The 18,616-nt window shown below is 43.9% G+C and overlaps 1 protein-coding gene across 2 annotated transcripts in view; it reads left to right on the forward strand.

Moving 5' to 3' along the window:
• The window catches only part of DLAT (dihydrolipoamide S-acetyltransferase), a 59,256-nt gene extending 49,368 nt beyond the window's left edge, over nt 1–9,888 (forward strand). For both annotated transcript variants that reach the window (XM_073602440.1, XM_073602441.1), the window contains exons 11-14: nt 2,808–2,926; nt 3,948–4,110; nt 5,658–5,794; nt 9,231–9,888. In XM_073602440.1, the coding sequence (XP_073458541.1) occupies nt 2,808–2,926; nt 3,948–4,110; nt 5,658–5,794; nt 9,231–9,360 (549 nt within the window). In that variant the 3' untranslated portion in view covers nt 9,361–9,888. The remainder of the gene's footprint in view (nt 1–2,807; nt 2,927–3,947; nt 4,111–5,657; nt 5,795–9,230) is intronic.
• The last annotated feature ends 8,728 nt before the right edge of the window (nt 9,889–18,616 follow it).

The raw sequence follows: 18,616 nt of genomic DNA on the forward strand, positions 1-18,616 counted from the left end.
GGTTTGATCATGCACTACAGACACATATTTAGCCGTTGTGATATATAATCCAGTGTTCATTTTAACGTCAAATTTCAATTTTAGTCATGGTCTTTCGACTAAAATGCCGTTTTAGTTGTATTTTAGTCATCTGAATTGTTTTAGTCATATTTTAGTAGACTAAAATAGTGTTACTTTCGTTGTCGAAATTAACACTGCTCCAATCACCTGAAGGTGTGGCATATAAATCGTGTTAAGATTTTAAGACCTGTCACCTGTACTGTACTCTGAGAAAAGGATTTTACAGGTAAGTAAAAATGTGTATTTATTTTATTTATTTATTTTCACAGAAAAACATTGTAGTTTTACATGAGTGTCAAAAGATTGTGGCTAGCAGGAACCTGTCTAGAAATAAACATGTGCTGCCGCAGCTCAGCTTCTTTAGGCTCGATTCACACAGGGGCAACACGACTTCAACGCGACTTTGCAACGCGACTTCAACCCGACTTCAACACGACTTGTGGATCCGACTTTCAATGAACGGGGATCCGACTTGGATCCCCGCCACTGTGTTTGGTATGAATCTTTAGGGGGAACTCCGCGCCAAATTTTAAATAAAAATCCGGCATGGGTTCCCCCCCAGGGGCATACCAGGCACTTGGGTCCGGTATGGATCTTGAGGGGAACCCCCCTATGCCGAAAGGACGGCGTGGGGGGTCCCCCCCAATCCATACCAGACCCTTATCCGAGCACGCAGCCCGGCCGGACAGGAATGGGGGTGGGGACGAGCGAGCGCCCCCCCCCTCCTGAACCGTACCAGGCCGCATGCCCTCAACATGGGGGGGTTGGTGCCTTGGGGGAGGGGGGCGCGCTGCGGCCCCCCCACCCCAAAGCACCTTGTCCCCATGTTGATGAGGACAAGGGCCTCTTCCCGACAACCCTGGCCGTTGGTTGTCGGGGTCTGCGGGCGGGGGGCTTATCGGAATCTGGGAGCCCCCTTTAATAAGGGGGCCCCCAGATCCCGGCCCCCCACCCTATGTGAATGAGTATGGGGTACATGGTACCCCTACCCATTCACCTAGGGAAAAAAAGCGTCAATAAAACAAACAGTACACAGGTTTTTAAAATAATTTATTAGGCAGCTCCGGGATCTTCTTCCGACTTCGGGGGTCCTCTTCCGACTTCGGGGGTCTCTCCGCCGTCTCCTCCCGGTGTCCGCATCTTCTGCCGGCTCCTCCGCTATCTTCTGCAGCTCAATTGCTAGCAGTGGTCCGGACTTCTGCCTTCTTCTTTTCTTCCAGAGATGTTGACACGACGCTCTCTCCAGCTGGAATGGTCTCTGAACGCTCCGCAACGGACTTATATAGGCGGTGACCCCGCCCCCTTATGAGGTCACTGTCCCAGGGCATGCTGGGGCTGTGCCGTCATAAGGGGGCGTGGTCATCACCCGGTGACCACGCCTCCTAAAACGTCACAGACCCAGCATGCCCAGGGACTGTGACGGCATAAGGGGGCGGGGTCACCGCCTATATAAGTCCCTTGCAGAGCGCACAGAAACCATTCTGGCTGGGGAGAGCGTCGTGTCAACATCTCGGGAAGAGAAGAGGGAAGAAGATGATCCAGAGGTCCGGACCACCGCTGGCAAAAGAGCGCCAGAAGATAGCGGTGGAGCCGGCAGAAGATGCGGACACCGGGAGAAGACGCCGGAGAGACCCCCGAAGTCGGAAGAAGATCCCGGAGCTGCCTAATAAATTATTTTAAATACCTGTGTACTGTGTTTTTTATTGACGTTTTTTTCCCTAGGTGAATGGGTAGGGGTACCATGTACCCCATACCTATTCACATAGGGTGGGGGGCCGGGATCTGGGGGCCCCATTATTAAAGGGGGCTCCCAGATTCCGATAAGCCTCCCGCCCGCAGACCCCGACAACCAACGGCCAGGGTTGTCGGGAAGAGGCCCTTGTCCTCATCAACATGGGGACAAGGTGCTTTGGGGTGGGGGGGGCCGCAGCGCGCCCCCCTCCCCCAAGGCACCAAACCCCCCATGTTGAGGGCATGCGGCCTGGTACGGTTCAGGAGGGGGGGGGCGCTCGCTCGTCCCCACCCCCATTCCTGTCCGGCCGGGCTGCGTGCTCGGATAAGGGTCTGGTATGGATTGGGGGGGACCCCCCACGCCGTTTTTTCGGCGTAGGGGGTTCTCCTCAAGGTCCATACCAGACCCAAGGGCCTGGTATGCCCCTGGAGGGGGAACCCATGCCGGATTTTTATTTAAAATTTGGCGCGGAGTTCCCCTCAAGATCATCTGAGCACAAGTCGCATGCCGAAGTCAGATCATGCGAGACGGCGATCCGACTTTGATCCGACTTCAATGATAGTCAATAGGCTGAAGTCGGATCAAAGTCGGTTCAAAGTAGTACAGGGAGTACGCTCTGAAGTCGGAGCGACTTCAGTAGTGTCTATTAAGACGCTAGCGTTAACTCCCATTGAAACTATTTCTGGAGCGACTTGGGGCGACTTGAGGGCGTACAAGTCGGATCCCAAGTCGCCCCAGTGTGAACCGAGCCTTAGAGGGTAAAAGTGTTTATCAGGTGCTTTACTGTCTGCATCGGGTCAACAGCTAAGTAATGAAGCAAGGCTAAAAACCTTTTCAATACCTACTTGCCCTAAAAGATCTGCTTTTATTTAAAATAGCTTTTATTTGGTGAGTGTTTGCTGGTGTTCTTTTTAAAATACACATAGGATGGGTTGTGCACCAGGCCTAAAAAATTACATGTCCAGGACGCTTTACGTTAAATTGTTTAATAAATATGTATGTCTTCACTTTCTAGGTTACAAAGTCTGAAAACATCAAGCTGTCTGTAAACGATTTTATCATTAAGGCTTCTGCCCTATCTTGTCTGAAAGTACCCGAAGCAAACTCCTCCTGGATGGACACAATTATTCGACAGTAAGTATATACAGCAGCTTTTATTGTATGTTTTATTCATCACATTTAGTAGTATTTTGATACAGTTGGATTTCTAAGCTCTAAAGGAGGACTCCACCTCTACAGGAGGATTTGAGATTTTGGTTGATTTACTAAATGAGTGGAGCATGTTAACTTTTGAAAGTACGGTAAATTTTTACTTAGCTTAGTGAATACGTTGAAGCTATAGGGAAATTTTACTTTTAAAAAGAATACTCAATCACGTAAAAGGAAAATTTAAAAAAAATGAATTTTTGCTCACACATGATTGGATTATTACAGTCCACACAGCTTCACTTCGTTCACTAAGCTAAGCAAAAATTCTCTTTGTAAAGTGAACATGATCTTCTCTTTTACTAAATCAATACCAATGTGTTAAACCTATGAATGACCCACTCACTTCTCTAGGATGGTATTGGTAATGGTTCTTTCATGTTCCAAAAGCTTGACAAATACTCATAATAACCAGTTGTACAGATTATTGTCCATTACAGTGTATGCTCATGTTATGTATATTTAATTCCAGAAATGAGGAACATTTTATCTTGCTTTTGATAAAAAAAAAAAAATTGGTGAAATATAACTGCTTCCTATTCCTACCAGTACAGTTTGCCCCCTGAGCTTGCTGTGCATACACAGCTAGAGCTGAACAGAGAATACAGGCTGGGTAGACTTAGGGCCGTCTTTAATATTAATTGGACCATGGGCAAACAATTTTCTTGGGGGGGATGCAATTTCTCTCCCTCCCCCATACTACAGAAATCACTACATAGGACCCCCATTCCCCCATACCCCCATTCCCCATACTACCCCCATAATTACAGGACTCCCTCCCACATCATTACACAGGACCCCTCCCCATACTACACCCATCACTACACAGGCCCCCACCCCCAGCCCTGGCATATGCAAATTCCCAGCTTACATGCTGTAAATCGAGAAGAATATTTGTAGTCAGGCTTTTGGGTAGATAATTAAAGCTATAATGCTTGTATCTTTACAGGAATCATGTTGTAGATGTAAATGTGGCAGTGAGCACCCCTGCTGGACTGATAACACCCATAGTCTTTAATGCGCATATAAAGGGCCTGGCAGCCATCAGCAAAGATGTGGGGTCTTTGGCTGCTCGTGCAAGAGAAGGCAAGCTAAAGCCACATGAATTCCAGGTATGTTCCCTGCTAATTAGCTTTATGTAACCAAGTTCATTTGCTCTTCTTTTTTTCAATCTACATTTTGTATATGTAAATTTTGTCTTCCAGATGAAACACCAGGAAACTGGAGTTTGGTTTGGAAAATCTGTAAATACAAATTACAAAGCTGCTCTAAATGGCAGCAGTGCTTTATAATGTAGAATACCATTGTCAAAAAACAGTCGATGACAGATGATGGGGAAAAAAGTGTAAACAAGGAGTATAATTGGTACTTTAGGAAATGTTAGAGATTTTATAAAGAAAACATAAAGAGTTCTGAAGCGCTAAAACTGGCAGTCATTAGAAACTTTTGTCATGTCATGACAATTATGCAAGGAATAGCTGGACATCAGTGCAGCTGCAAACTTCTGGAAGAAAAGTAGACAACAAAAATGCAACGCTCAATGGGACAAGTAGTAAAGAACTATTGCTAATGGTATAATCAATAAAGTTCATTTATTGGATGCATGCTGAGATTTGAAATTTAAAACAACTGTCAATGAAAAAATGAGATGATAAAATTATTAGACTTCATAAGCACAACTCATTATCATGGTTGAAGTAATCCGAAAATTAGTATATACGATACCACCATGACTTCCAGATGACAAGGGGTTAATGTCAGCAAGTGTGCTCCAAGCTCCGATCCTAATTGTCAGACCCAATAGCTCAATGTGCAGGGAGAAAAATAGAGGCGAAGAGACACCGCTCTCTAAGGTGCACTTGGCTGTATTCCGGATATCAAACTCTCTGTGATCCAGGAGGTGTATTGTAGATCGCACCTCTGAACGACCTCGATCAAGCTGGCTGATCAGGCTGGCTGGTACCTGGCGCGCTGGAGGGCGCTCTGGATGGCGCACACTGAATCCGGAAGCCAGGAGGCAGGGTCAGGGCCGGATCGCCGTTTCCGGCGATTTATTGATTATACCATCAGCAATAGTTCTTTACTACTAGTCCCATTGAGCGCTGCATTTTTGTTTATTTTAGAGATTTTAGAAGCAAACGGCCAAGTGCACAGATTTAAATACATGTACAAGTGCTGTTTTTACTGCCAGAGGATTTGTATTTCTGTCCACCCAATCCTAAGATTTACTCAGCCCTGGACATGGCACAACCCTTTCTGGCAGGGCTGGATACCTGAAATTTCCCTGCTGCAGTTAAGGGTAGTGAAAAGTTCAAGCAGAAGATGGATGAGCTTATCTCCTTGTCACTCTGATATTCTCTTCTATCAGCATATCTACTGTTGGCACATAAGCACTGATTCAATCTTTGTGCTGCCTCTGCCAGTCTGAACTCTGCTGTACAGTGGATTGCAAGAGACTGTTACCAAGTCAAAAAAAAAGTTAAGCAGGTCAAGCAGTTTTTACTTTTTATTTGGAGCTAATTGATATAAAGTGACTATTTAGTTAAGGTGGTTATTTTAAAATAAATGGTTACAGTACACAGTATGTTTGGTAGTCTCCTATTTGTTTACTAATTGTAGAAATTGTTAGTTTTCTTATTTGGCATTTGTAATATTACAGGGTGGAACGTTTACTGTATCTAACCTGGGAATGTATGGAATAAAAAATTTCTCTGCCATAATTAACCCGCCTCAGGCCTGTATTCTTGCTGTGGGAGGAACAGAGAACAGACTAATTCCAGCAGATAACGATAAAGGGTAAGAAAATAATTTATTGCTGCTTTATGCTTTTTAGTATGCCACCAGTTGAATTAGAAAGAGAGTGTCAGCCTGTGTGTACAAATATATGAGCGTAGCATCAGGGGTCGCAATTGTGACCCAGCCCATGCTCCAGGTGGGCCCATGTAGCCTTCCTGTCAAATTGGCATACCCCCCTCAACTTTACAAAATCCCAAAGTCTGGCTCGGATCCGGCTTGTGTCCCGCAGCCGAGTGGTGGAATGTTTGTTCCAGTGCTCATCTTTCACTATGCCTTCCACACCCCCTGCTCTCAATGGCTTGGGCTTCCCATTCAGCGACATTGTTAAAATCTGCCCACAGCCACTAATTAAGCTGGCCAATGTGGTTCCTAGGGGCACGATCTGCACAGGGTGATGGGAGGTGCCAGACAATGTTTTTAATGTGTGTGTTGCAAGGCACTGCAAGTCCTTATTGTATGCGCACTGCAGCAGCGCTTCATGCTGTCTCACAGGGCCCTCAGAGCTGAGGGAGGCTCATTCTGGAGATCTGTATAGTTCTAGGCTGGGGAAGTGGGGCTGGAAGGGAGTTGTCTGTACAAAGGTGGAGGGGGTATGTACCAAGGAAGGGTGGTCTGTACAAAGGTGGGGGCAGCCTGTACCGAGGAGAGTCTATATTGAGAAGGGGTCTGTATCAAGGGGGTCATAACTGAGAGGGGGTTTATCGTGAGTGAAGGGGGTCTGCTTTGGGGTGTCTATACTGAGGGCATAGGCTGGCGAGGAATCAGGGTTCTGCACTGAGCAAAGAGATTTCTGATGGAGGGGAGGGGTGGTCTATACTTAGTTGAGAGGAGGGGGGGTCTGTACTGAGGGGGTGTGCTGGTTCAGGTCTATCCCAAGATGGGCGGCCTCTCCAGGCCTCTACAAACTCTGTGTACAGGTATTTAAAGAGGAGTTCCAGTGTCCTGTGAAAAAAAAAAAATAGTTGACGGCTACAAAAACTCTAGCCGCTGACTTTTAAAAAGCAGCCACTTACCTGTCCCACGATCCAGTGGTGTGCTCACCCCAGTCGGTTTCACCCACTGTCTTCTTCCTCGGGGCCTGCATCTTCATTATGGACAGCTTGCGGCTTCGCAGCCAGGTGCCCACTGCGCATGCAGGAGCAGCACTGCGCATCATGAATGGTGGATGCAGTCTTCTGGGACCTGTCACATGTCCCAGAAGACTGCAGGGGGGAGGAGAACTTCTGCTCTGATCGCCTTGGTGGTCAGAGCAGAAGTGGGAGCGGGTACCTATTAAAATCAGGTACCAACTACTCAAAAGTGTAAATTCTTCAAGAGGAGCGGAGGATGAGTCCTTAAAGTGGAACTTCCCCTTTTAGGTGGCGCTCCTCTTTAATAGGATTGGAGAGGCATGTCAAAACATGGACATTTTCTCCAAAATCTTTTGAATTATCCTATCAATATGTAAATAAAGCTCTTAAACAACTCTTTAGCCACTTGGAGTATCTTGGCGCACAGTGGGACAGGGGGTGGTACTGGAGGGCTCCAGGTCAACTTTTTGCATCGGGGCCTACAAGCTTCAAACTACGTCTCTGTGTACAAGCATTTTTATTTTGATGACTGGGTGATGTGCTTCTATTAGCCTTACTCTCTGTCCATTGCCATCCTTGTAAGTGTCTCATTGCTAAATAAAAGTTGCATGTAGTAACCATTCAGCTTTATCATTCATTTTAAGAAAAATAAAATATACATTTTGGTTGGTTGCTATGGTCAAAAATTCTACTCAAAGCGACCAAGTCAGTCACTTAAAGAGGACACCCCCAACCCCCCCAAAAAAAAAAAAATTAAAGTCAGCAGCTACAAATACTGTAGATGCTGACTTTTAATATTGGGGCACTTGCATGTCCAGGCATCCAGCGGTGTCTTCACCCGAGTCGATTCCTCAATCAGTTATCGGGTGCTGGTGCTGGCACCACCATCTTGACTAAGCGAAACCAGCAGTGAAGCCTTGCGGCTTCACAGCCGGTTTCCTACTGCACTTTGGGAATGTGCCGCAGTCTTCTGGGATATGTGATGTGTCCCAGAAGGCTGCGGAGGGGGGGCGGACCTCTGGCTCAGTTCGCTATGCCCACTGCCAAAATTGGGTACCTGCTTCCCCCCCCAAAAGGTGCCAAATATGGCAGGGGAGGGGGGGTTGGGGGGGTAGACAAGCAGAGCTTCCTCTTTTGGGTGGAGCTCCACTTTAAAAAATGTTGAAATGCCCTCCATTAGGGTGGACTATACCTGAAAGGCAACTGTTTGTAGAATAACTCTGTATATCTCTGTTTGCCTGTACCTGTCCTGTACGGCTTAAGTCCTTTGTATTACACCATTGAATTGCTGAATGACTCGCTGTTATGCCCAGTAAAGTATTAAACTTTAAAGAAAAAAAAAAAAAAACATTAAAATGTCAGTTCCCTGCAACAGAAGAGCTGTTCTTCTCACCTATCCGGCACCTTGTGTCTCCTTCCATAGCTCAGATGCCCTTTGGGTACCACAAATACCCTTTAGCATTCAATATGTTTGAAAGTATCAGAGGTCTGTGTACCCCCACTACACACACTGGTTCCATCCTCTGAACCCTACTTCCTGCCACCATTGTCTTCTATAATGCTGTAAGGGTGGGATCATGGAACCACAGTGCATAGTGGAAGATACAAAGATCTGACACTCCTGAAAATGTCAAAAAGCTGAAGAGTCTGATGGAAGCAATGGTAGAAGAAACAGGTAGGTGAGTATAACTGCTCTTCTATTGCAGCAAACTGACATTTCAGTTTTTTAGGTGACTGTCAGGGAGGGTGATGGATTTAAGTACATTATTTTTCCTCCAGTATTTATAAAGGTCCAAGACGTGTTCAGTACACATGTTCAGACAGCTTTTGTAAAATGCTCTTCCTTTGTAAAAATTGAGAAAACAAAAGCTTTGTTCAACACTCAAACATATGTATTAAGCCCCTTTCACACCAGTGGACCGATTTGGGTCCGCCTGTCAGTTTTTCAGGTGGACCTGAACAGACCACCCATTGTTCTCTATGGGGCGGCAGATTTCAGAGGACATGTGTCCGCTTGCACCCGCCTGGCATCTGATCCGATTAAAATCCTCTAAAAATAGATGTATGGCTATACGTTCGCCATCTGTCCAGCGTATCAGATCGGATGACACTCTGATGAAAACAGACATGCAGTCCATTTCCACCCGACCCCCCCCCCTATAGAGGAGAGCGGGCTGTGTCTGCTATGCAGAGCAGACACGGACCTGTCATCCACCCGCTCTGTGGGCATCAGCAGAGAGATTCCCCGCTGAGCAGGGGGATTCCACTTGGATTCGCTCCATCTGAAAGGGGCCTATAGTTGTTTTATTTTCTCTCTCGTGTGTATGAGGGCTGCTCCTCATTAATTGTTTCTTGTTTTTCTGCAGTTTTGATGTTGCCAACATGATGTCTGTCACCCTGAGCTGCGATCACCGCGTGGTAGATGGGGCAGTTGGTGCTCAGTGGTTGGCCGAGTTCAAAAAGTTTCTGGAAAAACCAACAACTATGCTGCTATAAATGAGTGTTTGCCTTTTTCCTCGGATCAACTATTCTACTCATACAAACTATTTATACTCTTTATCTCGGAACACTCACAGTAAATATGAATAACTTTTTTGTTTTTTTTATTTAAATGAACAAAAGAGAAAAAAAAAGCTGGTAACCCTGCTAGTTTTTTTTTTTTTTTTTATCCTCATTCTGTACAGACAACCAGTTCTCCACTCCAGTAACTGTTCTCAATCTCCACAGAACTGTGATGTGTGGATGTCATCAACGTTGTAAACGTCTTACAAAGGTCAATGTTTCCTGGAATGATTTTAAATCGTGACTGTCCAGTACTACAAGAACAGGATAGAGATATATATATATATATATATATATATATATATATATATATATATATATCTATCTATCTATCTATCTATATATATATATATATATATATATATATATATATATATATATATATATATATATATATATATATATCTATATATATATATATATATATCATATTTTCCAGTTGAATAAATAAATGTATGTTTAGCCAGTGTTCTATCTTTTTTATTTCACTTGTATTGAAATGGGCTTGTGTGAAAGAATGAATTAGTGGCTCCTAATTGCTGTCCTCGTTATCGCAGCAGCGAGTGAACAAATATACTGGGCATGCTTCCTAGGCCGTTCTATAGTTTGAGGATGCGTTTGGGTTTGATACACAACATGCTTACATAAAAAGGAATCAACGTCACGCATCTACTTTTACGGTAAAAGGAAGCAAAGTTGTAACAAAGCAATACAATACATGAGTATAGGCTGAAGAGAATGTAGCAATTTGGCCATTAGTGCTTGGCGGTGCCGATCCAGGCTGAGGTGTAAGGCCATGTTCCCGTGAGCGGCAGTGTCATGCTTAAACTAGCAATTTTTGTTTGTCAGAGCGTGATTAGTGTCATGCACAAAGACAGAAAGAATGGGGTAATACTAAAACAAAACAAAAAAAAAATTAAAATGGTTAAGAGCTATATACATATATTATGAAAATTTGGAGGTTTAGAACTTCTATCACATTTCCACCCTTGTCATTCTTACTAACCATAAAATGCTATCACCTCTAACCCGAGATCTTCTTACATTTAGGTGGAGCTAGTCCTGGCTTAGGAGGCAATCTCCAATGGGGAAAGGCTAATAGTTGAGAGCAGCTATTAGGCAGCCTTTAATTACATTTTCATTAACTGATACATAGATACTGTTTGAATAATCTCACAAACCTCTGTGAGCTACTGAAGGTAATCCAAAGATGGTCTTTTTTTCTAAACTATCCCTCCTGAAAGGGTCTGGAGGGCATTAATTATGAAGAAAGGTTACGAGCACTGAACTTATTCTCTCTGTAGAAGAGACGCTTGAAAGGGGATATGATTTCAATTTACAAATACCGTACTGGTGACCCCACAATAGGGATAAAACTTTTTCGCAGAAGAGAGTTTAACCGCTTCAGCCTCGGAAGAATTTACCCCCTTCCTGACCAGAGCACATTTTGGGATTCGGCACTGCGTTGCTTTAACTGACAATTGCAGCGGTTGTGCGACGTTGTACCCAAACAAAATTGACGTCCTTTTTTTTCCCACAAATAGAGCTGTCTTTTGGTGGTATTTGATTGTCTCTGCGGTTTTTATTTTTTGCGCTATAAACAAAAAAAGAGCTTCCATTTTGAAAAAAAACGCATTATTTTTTACTTTTTGCTATAATAAATACCCCCAAAAAATACATATTTTTGGTTAAAAAAAAATCGCAATAAGCCTATATTGATTGGTTTGTGCAAAAGTTGTAGTGTCTACAAAATAGGGGATAGATTTATAGCATTTTTATTATTATTTTTATTTTTTTTACTAGTAATGGCGGCGATCTGCGATTTTTATCGTGACTGCGACATTATGGCGGACACATTGGACAATTTTGACACATTTTTGGAACCATTGGCATTAATACAGCGATCAGTGCTATTAAAATGCACTGATTACTGTAAGAAATGTCACTGGCAGTGAAGGGGTTAATACTAGGGGGCGGTGAAGGGGTTAACTGTGTTCCCTGGGTGGTGATTCTAACTGAAGGGGGAGGGACTAACTACAGGAAGTGACAGATCGTGGTTCCTAGCTAATAGGAACACACGATCTGTCACTCCTGTCAGAACAGGGAAGTGTGTGCTTACACACACTCGTCCCTGTTCTGTGTCTCCTGGTCACGATCGCTCGTTGCCGGCGATCATTGCGACCGTCAGCCACAGGCATCGCCCCCCCGCCCCCCCCAGCTGTGCAGCGGGCGCGCATGCCGCCAGAGCCTGCTATCCTGACCCCACGAGATCACGTACAGTAACGTGATTTCGCGCAGGGGAGCCAGCCTGCTGCAGTAAAACTGCGGCGGCCGGTCCGGAAGTGGTTAACAAGACACGTGGCCACTCATTGAAATTAGAAAAAAAGAGGTTTAACCTTAAACTACTTAGAGGGTTCTTTACTGTAAGAGCGGCAAGGATGTGGAATTCCCTTCCACAGGCGGTGGTCTCAGCGGGAGGCATCCATAGTTTCAAAAAAACTATTAGATAAGCACTTGAACGACTGCAACATACAGGGATTTACAATGTAATGCAGACATATAATCACACACATAAGTTGGACTTGTCTCTTTTTTTTTTTCAACCTCACCTACTATGTAACTATGAGTTGGGCAACTTCAGCATTTAACATACCAGTATTAGCAGTTGTAAGATTTAGAATTGCATCTAGAATATTTACAGTCCAGAATATTGGTATATTTGTTCTTTTCGTAGCTTCTATAATCCAATCAGTCCACAAGGGAAACCATACCCAGATTATATACTGTATTTCTCTCAGTCATTACTCTATCTATCCAGAGGGACACAGTAAGGGCCATTTGCCCAATATGGCAGGTGCCCCTACAATGTAAAAGCAGCGCACAGATGTAATAGCCTCTCGTTAAAGCAATAGGAACATGAGATAACTATAACTATGATATAATGCACAGGTGGTATCTATCTTTCTTATTAAAGCAGAATTCAGCCACTTAGCAAAAAGTGAAGGCACGTGCATTTCAGGTCTTCTATTATTTGATATCTAACGTCTTTATTGCTCTGCCAGTGGGACACTCTGGGATCTGAGAGGAAAGAAGCACAGAGTAGCTATACCGCCCCTCTGCTGCCCATCACAGAAGCCTTTGTATTTTGTGAATGTGTTCACATACTACAAAGGCTTCTGTTATTGGGCAGGAGGAAGGGCGGGTCGGGCATAGCAGTTCCAGCAACTCTGTTGAAGATGCAACGATCAGAAGTATCAGCACCTGGCTACCAGAAATACAGCGATAGTCGTTTTCCAGGAGTATTATAAATCTACCAGATATAAATAATAGAGATAAGTCCAGGAGAAAGTGTGTGTGTGTATATATATGTGTGTGTGTGTGTATATATGTGTGTGTGTGTGTGTGTGTGTATATGTGTATATATATATATATATATATATATATATATATATATATATATATATATATATATATATATATATATATATTCTCACAAAAGTGAGTACACCCCTCACATTTTTGTAAATATTTTATTATATCTTTTCATGTGATAACACTTTGCTACAATGTAAAGTAGTGAGTGTACAGCTTGTATAACAGTGTAAATTTGCTGTCCCCTCAAAATAACTCAACACACAGCCATTAATGTCCAAACCGCTGGCAACAAAAGTGAGTACACCCCTAAGTGAAAATGTCCAAATTGGCCCCAAAATATTAATATTTTGTGCGGTCACCATTGTTTTCCAGCACTGCCTTAACCCTCTTGGGCATGGAGTTCACCAGAGCTTCACAGGTTGCCACTGGAGTCCTCTTCCACTCCTCGATGATGACATCATGGAGCTGGTGGATGTTCGAGACCTTGCCCTTCTCCACCTTCCGTTTGAGGGTGCCCCACAGGTCTGGAGACATGCTTGGCCAGTCCGTCACCTTTATCCTCAGCTTCATTAGCAAGACAGTGGTCGTCTTGGAGGTGTGTTTGGGTCGTTATCGCGTTGGAATACTGCCCTGCGGCCCAGTCTCCGAAGGTTGGGGATCATGCTCGGCTTCAGTATGTCACATTACATGTTGGCAATTATGGTTCCCTCAATGAACTGTAGCTCCCCACTGCTGAAAGCACTCATGCAGCCCTAGACCATGACACTCCCACCACCAGTCTTGACTGTAGGCAAGACACACTTCTCTTTGTATGCCTCACCTGGTTGCCGCCACACACGCTTGACACCATCTGAACCAAATACGTTTATCTTGGTCTCATCAGACCACAGGACATGGTTCCAGTAATTCATGTCCTTAGTCTGCTTGTCTTCAGCAAACTGCGCCCTTTCTTGTGCGTCATCTTTAGAAGAGGCATCCTTCTGGGATAACAGCCATGCAGACCAATTTGATGCAGTGTGCGGCGTATGGTCTGAGCACTGACAGGCTGACCCCCCACCCCTTCAACCTCTACAACAATGCTGGCAGCACTCATACGTCTATTTCCCAAAGACAACCTCTGGATATGACGCTGAGCACATGCACTCAACTTCTTTGGCCGACCATGGCGAGGCCTGTTCTGAGTGGAACATGTCCTGTTAAACCACTGTATGGTCTTGGCCACCGTACTGCTCCCCATTCACACCTGAGACCTTGTAACACGAACGAGTCACATGACACTGGGGAGGGAAAATGGCTTATTGGGCCCAACTTGGACATTTTCACTTAGGGGTGTACTCACTTTTGTTGTCAGCGGTTTAGACATTAATGGCTGTGTGTTGAGTTATTTTGAGGGGACAGCAAATTTACACTGTTATACAAGCTGTACACTCACTACTTTACATTGTAGCAAGGTGTCATTTTTTCAGTGGTGTCACATGAAAAGATAGAATAAAATATTTACAAAAATATGAGGGGTGTACTCACTTTTATGAGATACTGTGTGAGTGTGTGTGTATATATATATCTATCTAGCAGCAGCCCGTCCATTAGGGGCACATGCAGGGCATCGGACCATGGATTCCAATGGTGGTGGTGGGGGGGGTTTGTTTTTGTTTTTTTTTAAGCACGTCATTGGAGCCAGAGGCTCTAATAGACTTTAAAATAGGGGAGGGTCTTGGGGTGCAGAGCACTGCGCTCCGAGCCCACCTAGTTGTAAGACTATGGCAAACAAATATTCTCTATTGCTACATTGATTCTCCTCCGGCCAATTAGGAAGCCAGTCTTGAGACCCGTCACCCGATTGGCTGAAAGGACAGGCGATCCTATAAGCGATTCGGTCAGTTATCGAGCCCGGCACTTACCCTGTCTAGGTTGCGGGTAGGAGGAGAGAGGGGACACGCGGCGGAAGCCGCCGTGATGCAGAAGAGGAGGAGAGGACATAGGAGCTGCCACCCGCAACCTAGATAGGGTAAGTGCTGGGCTTGATAACTGACCGAATCGTTTATAGAACTGCTCTGATCTGTTTGCACTTACTTTGGGTAAAGAAATTAAATGCAACAAGCATTCTCCATGTGGTGTAGTGTAAGGACTAAAAGTGTGAATCAGACTGCTCAGTCAATACTCAGGGAATGTAGCATCTTTAAATAACCTGTGCAAACCTGATCTGCATAAGAGCTGGTGGTGGTTAGGGAAAGGAGTCACTCTGCTGGTAATTTTAGAGGATCCCCCTTATGAATAACAAGTGGGGTGACTCATGGGCCTCGGGTGTTCGACTGGACTTCTGGAGCCCTAATCTGAGCCACATTTGTTTTGCAGTACCTTGGGTGAAGTGTGGTGTTTTGTTTTGGACTTAGTTTAGGGAGATGGGTTGTAAAGCTCTCATAAGGTTATGTGTGAAAATGTTTGACAGACAGACAGGCCTGCAAGGGCTTGGGCAGATTACAGGGTACAGAGGACGACATGTGTTCAAAGGTAAATTAAGATTCCCCTCTCTGCTTATGGGCCCCTATTGAACTGGTTGGGTCCAGGATCTGTACGGGAGAGCTGGCAACCATGAGTATTACAAAATAAATAAATTCTTTTTAGTCATGCTACAGATATCAGAAATGTACATTTAACAAAGCTACCTCACAAATATGGGGGCATTTAATTGTATAATTAGAACCGATGAGGAAATACAACTGATTTCAGACACTGCCATAACACATGTGTAAGTCACTGTACTCTGGTTTTTTAGAAGGACGAGTTGGCAGCTCTTCACCTTATTTCGTCATGTTCCATTAGTGTTAGGAAGACACTCTGAGCAGGAGTACCGTCAGTCCACCTCCGTGGAGAATCTGTCAGGGCTTTCCACTTTTCTTCTCTGTGTAAATCTGACTTGGGTTTGTCATCTTTAGTAAACCTGGATCTCTTCTTCTTAATAATGAATCGGGACCGTTTTTTGTTTTTTTTACTTTTTGTATAACCTTATTTTAGGACCTGTGATAGTATACAACTGGATCTCAGGTTTAAAAGACTAAAATTGCTTCCCCAACCCATCCTCCCCCCTGGTAGGGAGATCCCCCCCCCCCCCCCCCATTTTTTTTTTCTACCTCCCCTTCTTCCCTTTTCTATTCTTTGCCTCTTTCTATTAGTTACTTATTTTCTTTCACCAAGTTAGGGTATTATGATCCTGGGATCAAGAGGTCCCTGTGCCCCCCCCCCCCCCCCTCCTTTTTTTTTTTCTCTTTCTTTATATAAAATACGGTGTTTGCCTTTTAAAAATAGTGGACATGCGGGATGCAGAACCTCCCTATCCTTCTACAACCTGGTGGTACTCCATAGATGGCGAACTGTTACTGTAAGACTACACGGATGGTACTATCAAATGCCTTTGAGGAATCTACTGTTACTTCTGTACATACCATTGGGATTGTATCTGTGTCTCCGCATGATTACTCTTCAAAATAAAGAATTTACAAAAAAAAAAAAAGACTAAAAATTGGTTCCATACAGGGTACAATATATTGCAGCACCCAAGCTAGCAATCTCCATTCTTCCTATCCTTAAACCAAAACACAATAAGTACTGTAGCTAAATATTGGCAGTGTAAGTCCAATATTAAAGAGGAACTGCAGTCTGCTCACATAATTTGGAATAAAAACATCTTTTTGCGATTTTGAAGCTTCCCTCCAACCACTTTGCATATAATTTTACATATACTGTGATTCTGTATTTGACAAATATGCTGCAGAAATCTCCCCCCACTAAGTCTGGCTGCAATCATTTTAACTGTGGGCAGCTGAAGCTGCTGCCTGTTCACTTCCTGGATTTACACAGACACACAGAGGCATCTCCTGTGTTCCAAAAATTAGTTTTTCATATGGTAATAGTTGAATTACCAATTATATCCACTGAGGGATAGAGGGAGGGGGAAGTTGGATCCACTTAAGTGCCACAGTTTTCCTAGCCAAGAACAATGTTTCTATTAACATAGTCCTGGTATAGCTCGGCCGCTGTTCCTCGCCTAAAATACCCAGCAAGCACACCTTTGGGGTACATGGTACAGGTACTGATAAAACTGCTGACAGTACATCCGTTACCCGCTTCCAATATTGTGCAATGACAGGGCACAACCATATAACATGATCAAAATCTGCACGTGGAAATGTACAAGTGGCGCATAGAGGAGCAGGTAAAGAATTGTTTTATTCATTAAAATCGTAAGTTTTAACACACATTTGCCATCGATGTTCTTAACTTCCTTTACTAGTGAGGATCACCCCTAATCTCTCAGGGGATGTGCAGAATCCTTGCTTACTCCTATTAGGTGTTTTATATGGAACTGACTAAGCTATTACTGACATGTATAATATACAAAATCCGCCACGCTCTTGAGAGTGATCAAATACAAAAAATATATATAGAACACTCAGCGATGGTGTGATTTGTGCTGCTACTTAATATAAAAAAGGGTGAAATACTCATAAGTAGTATACTAATAATATTTCACAGCAGCGCAAACAAAACATTCATCAAATCAATAAAAATAATGTAAAGCAAAAAGTTCTTGTAAATAAAGTCCATATATGGGTCACAAGCAAGTGTCGATTCTTGCTAAGAATATTGCACCTTGAATCCACCACCAAAGTGACAAGAAATGTCACTTTAGAACGACATTTACCAGACCCAATTGCCATTCATTTTCATGAGTGGCAAATAGCGCTTTTAAAACTCCATTCTGACCATTCAAAAGCGAAACTCCACCTTCCTCATTCGATTAATTCTCGTTAGAGTAGGCATATGCAGAAGAAAGAACAAAATAGCCTCCAATCGTGTATTACTTCTAGAGATAACCTTCAAGTACACCTGGGGTTCACCGAACAGCAAATTTTATGGGGCATTCGCAGTAAATTTGAGCGCCCCATAATGCACTGCAAGACCGCAGTGCATTGCGTTATGATGATTGGCCAAAGCATACACCTGACCTGCATGCTCTGGCCAATCACAGCACGCTCCTCAGCGAGAGCAATAATTGGCCGAAGGCAGGGTGCCTTTGGCCAATCATGGCTCAGGGGGACCAAGTCCACGCCCCACACTATCACTACTCTTGTTGGGCGCAGGAGTCTCTGCTGTTAAATATTATTTCAAAAATTGTAATTACATGCCCCTGTTAAACAGGGGCAGAAACATTGGGCCTTAGGTGTCGGCAGTGTACACAGTAAATAATTCAGTGTAGTGCGGTGTTTAAAAAAAAAAAAAATACCCATCATGTCCGGAAGGCCTCCAAGGAGAGGCAGATGCTCACAGGCCACTAAAAGAGGGCAAGCACCCTCTGAAATAATATTTAACAGCAGGGACTGTTCCTGCACCCAACAAGCATAACTGTGAGGGGTTACAGTGTTCTGACACTACCAACACCTAAGGCCCAATGTTTCTGCCCCTGTTTAACAGGGGCATGTAATTACAATTTTTGAAATAATATTTAACAGCAGAGACCGTTCCTGCGCCCAACAAGAGTAACTGTGAGGGGTTACAGTGTTCTGCCACCACCAACACCTAAGGCCCAAATTTTCAGCAGAGTATATAGTGAAGTCCATATAGTATATATATACTGCAGTTCAGAGTATATAGTGCACTCAGTGTAGTATTGATAATACAGTGCAGGTTATATAGTGCAGTGTACAATATATAATATAGTGTAATGAAGTGGTTAAGGGGAGCCCTATGACAGAATTAAGAAAAAAACGGGATGGGTTCCCCCAGTCCATACCAGGCCCAAACTGATATGGATTTT

The sequence above is a fragment of the Aquarana catesbeiana genome, linkage group LG10 (genome assembly GCF_042186555.1).
Source record: "Aquarana catesbeiana isolate 2022-GZ linkage group LG10, ASM4218655v1, whole genome shotgun sequence".
NCBI lineage: Eukaryota > Metazoa > Chordata > Amphibia > Anura > Ranidae > Aquarana > Aquarana catesbeiana.